This window comes from Berghia stephanieae, chromosome 14 (assembly GCF_034508935.2).
Source record: "Berghia stephanieae isolate SIO BIC M18660-M18661 chromosome 14, UCSD_Bste_1.3, whole genome shotgun sequence".
Classification (NCBI taxonomy): Eukaryota; Metazoa; Mollusca; class Gastropoda; order Nudibranchia; family Aeolidiidae; genus Berghia; species Berghia stephanieae.
The window spans coordinates 31,679,993-31,692,492 of NC_088373.1; the positions used below are offsets into that span (position 1 = coordinate 31,679,993).

General features: G+C 35.2%; 1 protein-coding gene across 1 annotated transcript in view; it reads right to left on the reverse strand.

Moving 5' to 3' along the window:
- The window catches only part of LOC144960115 (uncharacterized), a 212,949-nt gene that overhangs the window by 1,765 nt on the left and 198,684 nt on the right, over positions 1-12,500 (reverse strand). Inside the window, exons 4-6 of the mRNA XM_078893090.1 lie at positions 11,462-11,557; positions 7,540-7,585; positions 1-3,613 (exon numbers count right to left, since the gene is read on the reverse strand). The exon at positions 1-3,613 is cut by the window's left edge and continues 1,765 nt beyond it. Coding sequence (XP_078749216.1) covers positions 3,219-3,613; positions 7,540-7,585; positions 11,462-11,557 — 537 coding nt within the window. The 3' untranslated portion in view covers positions 1-3,218. The remainder of the gene's footprint in view (positions 3,614-7,539; positions 7,586-11,461; positions 11,558-12,500) is intronic.

The following is a 12,500-nucleotide window of genomic DNA, read 5'->3' on the forward strand; positions in this document are numbered from 1 at the left end:
ACTTTGTACACCAGGGTAACTTTCAACGTCGGGGTAACTTTATACATCTGGGTAACTTTTTACGCTGGGGGTAACTTTTAATGTCTGGTTAACTTTTAATGCCGGGGTAACTTTCAACGATGTGGTAACTTTGTACGCCGGGGTAATTTTTAACATCGGGGTAACTTTGTATGCGGGGGTACCCTTATACGCTGGGGTAATTCTTAACATCGGGGTAACTTTGTATGCGGGGGTACCCTTATACGCTGGGGTAATTTTTAACATCAGGGTAACATTGTATGCGGGAGTATCCTTATACGCTGGGGTAATTTTATAACATCAGGGTAACTTTATATGCGGGGGTACCCTTATACGCCGGGGTACCTAGAACTAGTGGCCATGGGTAACAATCATAAAAAAAACTTTAGTCCTTCCAACTTCAAGAAAATATTTTTGTTGTTGTCAATAAAATATTCTAACTAGATATAAATTTCCTGTGTTTTTATGAATGTACTTTCCAGCGTCCTGACGTCTCAAAATGGTTACCTGTCTATAGAAAAATAGCTACAATTTTGAGTCAGAAGGTACGGATGGCAACTGTCCAAAACTGGTTTGTCCTTCCGACTTTAATAAAATATATTCATTCTTCTCAACAAAACATGTTAACTTTATCCTTCCAATTATAATAAACTATATTAATTCTTCTCAACAAAACATGTTAACTTTATCCTTCCAATTTAATAAACTATATTAATTCTTCTCAACAAAACATGTTAACTTTATCCTTCCAACTATAATAAACTATATTAATTCTTCTCAACAAAACATGTTAACTTTATCCTTCCAATTTAATAAACTATATTAATTCTTCTCAACAAAACATGTTAACTTTATCCTTCCAACTTTAATAAACTATATTAATTCTTCTCAACAAAACATGTTAACTTTATCCTTCCGACTTTAAGGGGGGGGGGGGGGACATTAAAAATAAAGAATTTTTACCCAGTTTGTTAAATTTAATTTTGGTGGGATGTTGTCATGTGACCATTTGTCTGCATAAAAATTGCATGAGAACTTCATTTCCAGTTTTTTTCGACTCAAAATAACATATTTTGTGACCCATAGTATGGTTAAATCCTGAAAATTTTTAGTTTCAGTGGACTGATTTCATGAAAGAATATCAAATAGTCTTTATAAAGCAAAAACATATCAATGAAAAATAAAAATTCTCCTCTATTTTCAACAACCAATCACTTTGTTCTTAATAATGCCATGTGGTCACAATCCAATCAGAGAGCGAGAGGAGAGTTTTCCCCTAAACTCGTTTACTTTGACTTTTAAATGCGTTTTTCTCAAAACTGCAATTTTCGTCACTAAAACCCTATCTCCTCCCTCAGTTGTCAACCAATCTTCTTCAAACTTTCTACAAATGAGTGTCTTACAAATACGCAGGTCCTCTAGGAGCCGGATTTTTGAAAATACAGATAATAGATATATATATATATATATATATATACTTGCAATCTGATTTCTTCTTCTACTACTACTACTACTACTACTACTATTACTACTACTACTACTACTACTACTACTACTAACACTACAACTACTACTACTACTACTACTACTAACACTACAACTACTACTACTACTACTACTAACACCACTACTACCACCACTACTACTACTACTACTACTACCACCACTACTACCACCACTACTACTACTATCACTACTACTACTACTACTACTACTACTACTACTACTACTACTACTACTACTACTACTACTACTACTACTACTACTACTACTACCACTACCACTACTACCACCACCACCACTACTACTACTATTTATACTACATCTATTTCTACTACTAATATTTTCATCATAGACAAGAGCACTTTAATGACCGACTCCAAACCAAACGGGTCATCATATATTGAACACAAGACTTCTTTGGAATAAGGCACTATTTTCCTAGCCATGGTTAACACAGTTGTTGAAAGGATGAGTGTCACCTTTTCTATCAAGATATTACATAACTATTGTCTGACCAAATATGGAAAAGGTGTTTTATCATTGTAGAATATCCCGTGTCTTGAATGTACTTGGATTGGAACACTGGCGTTGTATTGATCTGGGATGGGTGGTGACGGTTTGGAGTGAAGGGGTGGGGGGGGGGGAGGGGGTGAAGGGAGATTTGACATAGAGATGAAATGGGATGGGTCAACCCGACATTCTCTCTCTCTCTCTTTCTGGGATGGGTCAACCTGACATTCTCTCTCTCTCTCTCTCTCTCTCTCTCTCTCTCTCTCTCTCTCTCTCTCTCTCTCTCTCTCTCTCTCCCTCCCTCTTTCTATTACTATTTATGCCCGATTTATCTCTCTTTCCATTTCTCTATCTCCCACATTCCATCACACATACACAAAATTAATCTCACTCACATAGATGTACTATCAAACAAATAGACACACACATGAACATACAATCGAACAGACAAACAAAAATAATAAAAGACAAAGACAGAAATATTCATGAATTTGGACAACGTGTCTACAAACATACACACGTGTAATCATTAGTTCTTTTATAGACAGATATACATTTGTTGTTACGGTTAATATTATCATTATTATTATTATTATTATTATTATTATTATTATTATTATTATTATTATTATTATTATTATTATTATTATTACTATTATTATTATTATTATTATTATTATTACTATTATTATTATTATTATTATTATTATTATTATTATTATTATTATTATTATTATTATCATTATTATTATTATTATTCATATTATTGTTATTGTTATTATCATTATCCTTATTATTACCATTGTTTATATTATTGTTAACATTACTTATAATCAACATGGATTGTCATTTTAAGCATTATCATAAATGTTACTACAAAGAATTTAATCATCACCACCATTGTTTATTATTATTGTCATTATTATCATCATCATCTGCATCATCTTCATCATCACCAACAACAACAACATCGTTTAAATCGTCATTTATTCTATAAATCTTTCATTGTCGTCCCTATTATCAGTCCAATATTATCACCCTCATCATTATTTTCTCCATTACTTTATCCTAACATTATCATCTTAACAATTATTTTTATCATTAATTATCATCGTTTTACCTCATAGTCATTGTAATGATTACACCTTATGTAGACACGTGACCATGTTGTATGATGAAGGACAAGTCTACAGTGGAGACAACAACAAACAATTGATATAACACTCAATCTTTGCCTGACCTTTGACCCTACGGGCTTCCAGCCAGAACCTGTCACCTTTCTTACGTCCTATTACATCTACACGACAACACAAATCTCCATCACACACAGTCTTTCCCAGATAATACCAATCATCATCCCCCTCCCATCTCACATCCATTTTAATCTCACCCTCTCCCTCCTGACAAAACTGAATCACCTCCAGGTACAACCCACCCCATTTCAAAACCACAGATCCATCCGTTATGTCCGCCATACCAGACACACAGACACTCACACACCGATCCATTCTCATCAATTCTCCCGTCCTCATTTCTCCTCTATGTCCTACTTGGATGAAAGTATAACTCTGTCTGATGTTGTCTGAAATAAAGTGGAAAAAATAACAAATGAAAATATAAATCAACAATAACGTCTTTTGTTGTGTGAAAAAATATAATGTATAAATAGTATACCGCTTACTGCAGTGTCGGGGTCAGAAACAAGTAACTGTCTAGTCAGACTGACCACAACCCGATGACCAAACATAATGTCTGGAACTCTTGGGAATGGACAATCATCTGATTGGTCATTATTGATAATGGTGATAATAGTCAGAATAATATTGACAATAATATTGATGATGATGTGGATGACTTGGTAATAATGTTCATTATGAACTTGGTAATAATATTGACAATAATATTGATGATGATGTGGATGACTTGGAAATCATGTTCATTATGAACTTGGTAATAACAGTCATAATAATATTGACAATAATATTGATGAAGCTATTGTTCATAATATTGATGTGATAGTAATAATGATAATGCTAGTGGGATTAATAGAGATATTTATAATGAGAAATAATAATAATAATAATAATAATAATAATAATAATAATAATAATAATAATAATAATAATAATAATAATAATAATAATAATAATGATAATAACAATATTCATAATAATAGTGAGAATATTCCTGTAACAATATAGATAAAGAAAAAGGTAATGATATTGATAGTATTCATGATGATAATATTTATAGGTGACCCGACATTTCCAAACGGTTTTATAACGTGGATGAACCAGATACAGAAAACTGACATCCAAGTCTCAATAGATAAATCTTATCATTTGTATTGAAATGTCCCATTGAGATGAATGGACGTCCATTTTTAAATGTCCTCTTTCTTGAATTCTCTCATTCTAAAACTGACATCCAAGTCTCAATAGATAAATCTTATCATTTGTATTGAAATGTCCCATTGAGATGAATGGACGTCCATTTTTAAACGTCCTCTTTCTTGAATTCTCTCATTCTAAAACTGACATCCAAGTCTCAATAGATAAATCTTATCATTTGTATTGAAATGTCCCATTGAGATGAATGGACGTCCATTTTTAAATGTCCCCTTTCTTGAATTCTCTCATTCTAACCGTTTTCACCGTAAAGTTGATGGTCTGGGTCAACCCGATTTCACACCAAAGTGAGGCGATGGGATACATATTAATGATGATGATAATGATGATGATGATGATGATGATGATGAGGAGGAGGAGGAGAAGGAGGAGGAGGAGGAGGAGGAGGAGCAGGCAAGTAGAAGGAGAAGAAGAAGAAGAAGGAGGAGGAGGAGGAGGAGGAAAGGTTGATGATGATAATATGTAATATTGTAATGATTAATTTATAATTAATGTCCAAAATCCACAAGGCTCTCTATTGTTCGAATCCTACAAAAACAAAATGTAACATAAAACACACTAATACTATTAGGGAGAGGAGGAGGGGGGGGGGGGGAGGGTGGACGAGTAGGAGGGGGGATGAGTAGGAGGGGGAGGCGGTGGAGGAGGAGGGGGAGGTAGAGGAGAAGGAGGAGAAGGGGGAGGAGTAGGAGGGGGGAGGAGGAGGGGGAGGTAGAGGAGGAGGAGGAGAGGGGAGGAGGAGGAGAAGTTGGAGGAGGACGGGGAGGATGAGGAGGAGTAGAAGGAGGAGGAGGAGTGGAAGGAAGGGGAGGAGGACAGGTTGATGATGACAATGATCTGTAATAAATAATCATCAATTTATGTAGCGTACACAATCAACAAAGTATTTTTAGGCCCTACACATAGAAAAACAACAGGTAACATAAAACACAAATACTATTATACTACTAAAAAACCTGCCTGAATAGGAATGTTATCAAAAGCTTCTTTGAATCACTGGACTCAGGGACATCTTGGAGTTCTGTATCTATAATCTGTTCTATACTTTTATGACTCAGACACAGAAAGAATTATGTCATCTGGTTTACATAGGAGAACATGAATCAGTCGTCCATTTTGAAATGGGAGTGGTGTAGTAGGTGTAGGTGTAGACACTTCAAGACACCCAGAAAGATAAGATGACGCTATATCAGCATGTGGACACCATTGTGGCAATGTTGAACTCCAGTCTATATCTATATGTCTGATGTCTTCTGTAGGCTTAGACAGCATGTGAACACCATTGTGGCAATGTTGAACTCCAGTCTATATCTATATGTCTGATATCTTCTGTAGGCTTAGACAGCATGTGAACACCATTGTGACAATGTTGAACTCCAGTGTATATCTATATGTCTGATATCTTCTGTAGGCTTAGACAGCATATGAACACCATTGTGGCAATGTTGAACTCTAGTCTATATCTATATGTCTGATGCCTTCTGTAGGCTTAGACAGCATGTGAACACCATTGGGGCAATGTTGAACTCCAGTCTATATCTATATGTCTGATGTCTTCTGTAGGCTTAGACAGCATGTGAACAACATTGTGGCAATGTTGAACTCCAGTCTATATCTATATGTCTGATGCCTTCTGTAGGCTTAGACAGCATGTGAACACCATTGTGGCAATGTTGAACTCCAGTCTATATCTATATGTCTGATGTCTTCTGTAGGCTTAGACAGCATGTGAACACCATTGTGGCAATGTTGAACTACAGTCTATATCTATATGTCTGATGTCTTCTGTAGGCTTAGACAGCATGTGAACACCATTGTGGCAATGTTGAACTCCAGTCTATATCTATATGTCTGATGCCTTCTGTAGGCTTAGACAGCATATGAACACCATTGTGGTAATGTTGAACTCCAGTCTATATCTATATGTCTGATGTCTTCTGTAGGCTTAGACAGCATGTGAACACCATTGTGGCAATGTTGAACTCCAGTCTATATCTATATGTCTGATGTCTTCTGTAGGCTTAGACAGCATGTGAACACCATTGTGGCAATGTTGAACTCCAGTCTATATCTATATGTCTGATGCCTTCTGTAGGCTTAGACAGCATATGAACACCATTGTGGTAATGTTGAACTCCAGTCTATATCTATATGTCTGATGTCTTCTGTAGGCTTAGACAGCATGTGAACACCATTGTGGCAATGTTGAACTCCAGTCTATATCTATATGTCTGATGTCTTCTGTAGGCATAGAAAGAGTCACTAATCTAACCGCTTTATTCTCTGTCTTCATCTATCTCTTTTCCTAACCCTTTATTTCTCATCACTATCGGTACAAGAGGCCCCGCCACACATTTTATGAAATCTATTCAACCCACTATCGAAGATATTCCTTGTGTCTCCTATTTGTTTGCCACAAGAATACTGTGTGTTGTCGTGTGTGTGTGTGTGTGTGTGTGTGTGTGTGTATGGAAGAGTTAGAGTCAAATGGATTCAATGAAATAAGAATGTCCTGGTGACGTCAGATCTATTGATCTCATGTGATACCCCCCCCCTCCCCATCCCTACCCAAAATCCAGCGATGAAACATGTAAACCACTCCATGTGAGATTACAAGATAATCTACTCATTTTAAACCTATAAACAAGCAATGAAACATGTAAACCACTCGATGTGAGATTACAAGACTATCTACTCATTTTAAACCTATAAACACAAGCAATGAAACATGTAAACCACTCCATGTGAGATTACAAGACTATCTACTCATTTTAAACATATAAACACAAGCAATGAAACATGTAAACCACTCGATGTGAGATTACAAGACTATCTACTCATTTTAAACATATAAACACAAGCAATGAAACATGTAAACCACTCGATGTGAGATTACAAGACTTTCTGATTTATCTGAGTTTGATCCAACCCCTTGAAATTACAATCCCTCTGTTCTCACTATTACGTCATATCTGTTTTACTTACCAGGTTCTAAAATCCAATCCATGACCCCAACCAGTAAAATATTTTAAATTTGTATTTGACAAAGACCACTGAATTGTGTTACTAAATATAGAATTACAATCAAAATGTAACTCACCATTTCGTTCTTGTAGTGTTTTCGTTATTTTTATTAAATCCGTGACCTGGATAGAAAGACAAAGACAAACAAATCCTTTATTTTTTCACAGAGAAAACATTTTTTACTGTCTATCTATTATCATTATCATTATTATTATTATTATTATTAATTATTATTATTATCATTCTTCTTCTTCTTCTTCTTCTTCTTATTATTATTATTATTATTATCATTGTTAGTTTTATTATTATTATCATCATCATCATCATCATCATCATCATCATTATTATTATTACTATTATTATTATTATTATTATTATTATTATTATTATTACTATTATTATTATTATCATTGTTATTATCATTGTTATTATTATTATCATCATCATCATCATCATCATCATCATCATCATCATCATCATCATCATCATCATCATCATTATCATTATTACTATTATTAGGGTTGGGCAAATCTGGGTCGAAATTTCAATTCCAGTGATTTCTATGGCCAAATAGTGTGTAGAATAGGAATCTGGAAATTTTTTTTGAAAAAAATGATTCTTTAGGTTGGTTCAGAGCATTTTTTTGCAAAATGGCCGATTTTTTAGGCAAATTTTGATTTTTTTAGATAATGCCTTTAAAAGACGCTTTTTATGCTAAATGTAAAGAACAGGTGAAGCCAAACACAGAAAACAAAAAACAAAATTAAAATCGGTTCAAACTTTCAGTTTTTATTGACTCATCATAATTTCCAAGATGGCCGCCGTTTTTAACAATTTCTTAAATAATTTTTTTCCCCTTAACCAAATGTACAAGTGTGACACATGTCTTAACCTGTTTTTGAAAGGAGAATACGATTCTGGTGACATAAAATAGAAAATGAGTGATTTAATGTGTACCAACACTGTACCCAAAGACTGGGAGAGAATGAAAAAGAGAAAGCAGTCCAGAGAGGACTCAGTTCAAAAGAAACGCTTCAAACAGTGTGAAGATGAGAATGAACAGAAAGAAAGAAATAGAAATGAGTTACTAAATTCAGTGATAGGTGAGAGTATTGACTCTGGGAACCTTAATCTTCATTCAAAGAGAAGACTCTTTACAGACCCAACAAAAGTAAACGCATCCTCATCAAAACATACCTTTGAACATATGAGTATGAATAGAGAAAAAAATTCCCAAGATTCTCCCATAACATTTCCGAAGGTGAAAATAGAAACACCTTTAAAGCATTAAATGAAAGTGTGATACGATGTCTTGTTCAGTGTCAAAGTGAGAGCACATGTTCAACAATGGAAGTTTGCAAAATAATGGTGAATGTTGCTAACATTGTATTTCATCAGGATTGGGAAATGCCAGAAAATAAGCATGAAGATGAATGTACCGAAAATGATAAAGATGATGAAACTTACTCATCAAGTGAAGAGGAGGAGCAGCAGGAGGGGGGTGAGAGGGATCAGAATGAGAAAAAGAAGCGAAAGTGTAAGAAAGATCTTGCTTTCACTCTACCAAGTCGAAGAACAATAATGAGATACCTAGAAGATGCATCCTATATGAGTCTCAAGTATGTAGCTCAACAACTTTTGAACAATGAAGAATCTGTTGTTACTGTGGGACTTGATGACACAACAAAGGCAGCTGGTCATAAAACATATGACATTAATACAGACCATATAACCATGAAAGGTAATTGTCAACCCAAAAAAACTCTCACAACTGGGTATATTGAAAATCTTAGTCATACTGGGGATGATGGAGCGGCTGCCTATAATCATATGTTAAAGTGTCTTTCCATTTTAGCTGATTGTTCTGTGGAGGACTTAAAGAGCCATATAGATTTGTGGATGTCAGACAGAGGTTCTGATTTGGATGTTCTTTTGGAAAACTTAGGTGTGGATGATGAGAAAAGACTGAAATGCTGTGCTCATATAATTTTGTGTATAGACAATGCAATAGATAAGGTTTTCAAAAACACAGAGCAAATGGTAGGCATCCAAAAAATCCTGCAACTCTCTGCTGGTGAGGAGATTTTCAAATCACCTGGTTCTTCCATACACACGCTTGGGTTAATTGCCATTGCAAAATTGCTCTCTCCAAGTCACGCCTCACACACTGTCTCACTGTACAATGAATACAAGTTATGGCTGGAATCTAATAAGATTGAACTTTCTAACACATTCAAAGGCTTTTTTAGTAACAGGTTTGGTCGTATTGCTGAACTTGCAAAGATTTTTATCAGCCACCATGACTACATTAAAGACTTTTTTGAGGCTGTTGTAGATGTTAACAGCAACAAGCTTGTTCTCGCCGTGGCCACATTTATAATTTATACAAAACGAATGGTTCACTGCATGTGCCAGAATATATGTGAAAGTTGGAGAGCTCATTATATTTCCCTTAATGGAGTTTCTAGGCATTGACAAAAAGGGTCAAAAGAATGTAGAGAGACCTTCTTTGATCAGAAACTCTTTCTCTCCAAAGATATACAGTGTACAATTGAAGAAACAAGCCCAAATGGTATAGAGAAGTTAGAAGCTGCATGTTTAGGAGAAGTGATTGAATCTGTGGAGAGACAAATCAATATGGTTCCTTATTTTAGAAACGAGGAGAACAGCAATGTTGATACCATCAAGTTGGGAAGTGCACCACTGACAAATTTAGGATGCGAGTCAGAATTTTCCAAATTTGACCACAGGGTGAAAGTCGCAGGAGGAAGCACGTCAGTACAAACTCATTCAAAGAAGAACATTGTTGTGACAAATGGACTTCTAATAGACTCCTCATTCAAAGATTTGCCTGAACATGGAAAAAGACCAGAGTGGTATTGGGCCAGATGTTCTAAACAGACTTCTGAAGTTCGAAAACTTGAAAAAGACTTTGTAGAAACAGTAAAGGCAACCAAAAAAATTGCCCTCATTAAGAAAGAAAAATTGAAGTTAGAAAAAACTAGGAAAACTTTGAATACTCTTGAGCAGTGCAAAAAACATGGTGGACCAATCACCCCTGGCTGCATTGAACTTCTTGAGCAATTGAATAACACCCAACTGATCTTGGAGATTGGATATTTGCGGCTCACTACTAGTCCACATATTCGCCAGATGAGGCGTGTAAAACAAAATGGAAAGTACATAATGCAAAAATTCACAAAAAATGAACTGTGTACATCCATAAGAAATGCAATTGCACCAGTAAATGAAGTAAATGAAGATGTTGAGTCATTGCTGAATTCTGTTCTCTAAAAAATAATCTGATGAACGTTTAATGCATTAGTTGGTTGTAAATGTTAAATCCCAAAGAAACAGTTTCAATTAAATAAAACTAAAGCTTGTTTTCCTTCTGTTCAATTGTTATTTTTTTGTTAGAGTGAATTTATATTGGATGTATGTTTTAATTACCTAAGTTATGTGTCTCAAACTTTCTGACTTCATGCAGTTCTTGGAGAATTCAAGTTTTTTAAAAAAAAATATAGTCATTTTTTTTCTCTTTCAGCCAGTGGAATGGCTCTAAACCAATATTGTAGCGTGCAATTTATAAAAATAATGTGATATTTGGTTTTCTTGACCCCAAAAACATATAGTTTGCCACAAAAATCAAGTTTCTAACCCTAATACTTTTTCTGTTATAGACCTTTTTCTACTTTCGGCCTTGAAAATGGCGGCCATTTTGAAAAAATGCTCTGAACCAACCTGAAAAAATTTTTTTTTCAAAAAACTCACCAGATTCATAATCTACACTAAATTTGGCCATAGAAAACACAGGAAAATTTTGAAAAACTGAGAAAAAGTGCATATTTGCCCAACCCTACTATTATTATTATTATTATTATTATTATTATTATTATTATTATTATTATTGCTACAATCATAATTATTATTCCCATTAGCATATCATCGTCATCAACAAAAAAGTCAGTGTACAGATGAGAGTTACAAGGAGATTTTACCTTTTTGTCGAGGGCCGCAACGTTATGACTCTCAACTAAGGCACGGTTTAGTGCCCGGTGTAGACCTGTTGTTTGTTCCAATTGGGTGTCAACCGTCTGAGGGGATTAGAAAAAAAGGTGTATGAAACTAAATTATATTGTAGAATCAGTGAGGAAGAGAAAGAGAAATGGGACAAGGAGGAGGAGGAAGAGGAGGTGGAGGTGGTGGAGGGCAAAGTGGAGGTGTATGATGTGGTAGTCGAAGTGGAAGACGAGGAGGAAGTGGAAGACGATGTATATGAAGAAGAAGAGGTGTAAGAGTAGGTGGAGGAACAGGTGGAGGTGGAGGTGGCGGACGAGGAGAACGTGAAAGACAAGAAAGTGTAAGGAGAAGAGGAGGAGAAAGACGGGGCGGTGTAGGGAGGAGAGGTGAAGGAGGAAGAGGAGGAGGTGCAGGGAGATGATGGTTTAAAATATAATGACAGTTGGACATAGAATAATGTACAAGTTTAAATACAAGATTGTTACACAGCTGATTACAATTGAATCCGTCTGGTCTAATGACTGGTGTACATAAAAAAGACTTTAAAACACAATGTTTCAACATTGATAAGTACTATTTAAGTGATATCTCTTTTTACACAATTTCAAATACTATTTCAGACAACCCAAAATTATTTGCAAAGCTACGCCACTGAATAGAACAAGACATACATCCTTAGTGAGACTGTCATGTCAAAATGGAAAACTCCAAATTCCAACTTGCCATTTGAAACGGAAACACAACAAAACAAGAGACTAAGCATTTCATTTTGAAATCCCCCACTCAAGAACAAACCATCATCTTTACTCTTTCTTCCCCTCCATCATCCGACGTTGGAACTCCCTACCAACCAATTGTAAACAAGCCCTTTCTATTGATGATGTCAAAAAATCACTCCCTGCTTTCCTCTAAAATCGTGATTGAAAAGACGGCCATACATTCTTCCGTCTGAAGCGTTGGCCTAAATGGAAGAAGAAGAAGAAGAAGAAGAAGAAGAAGAAGAAGAAGAAGAAGAAG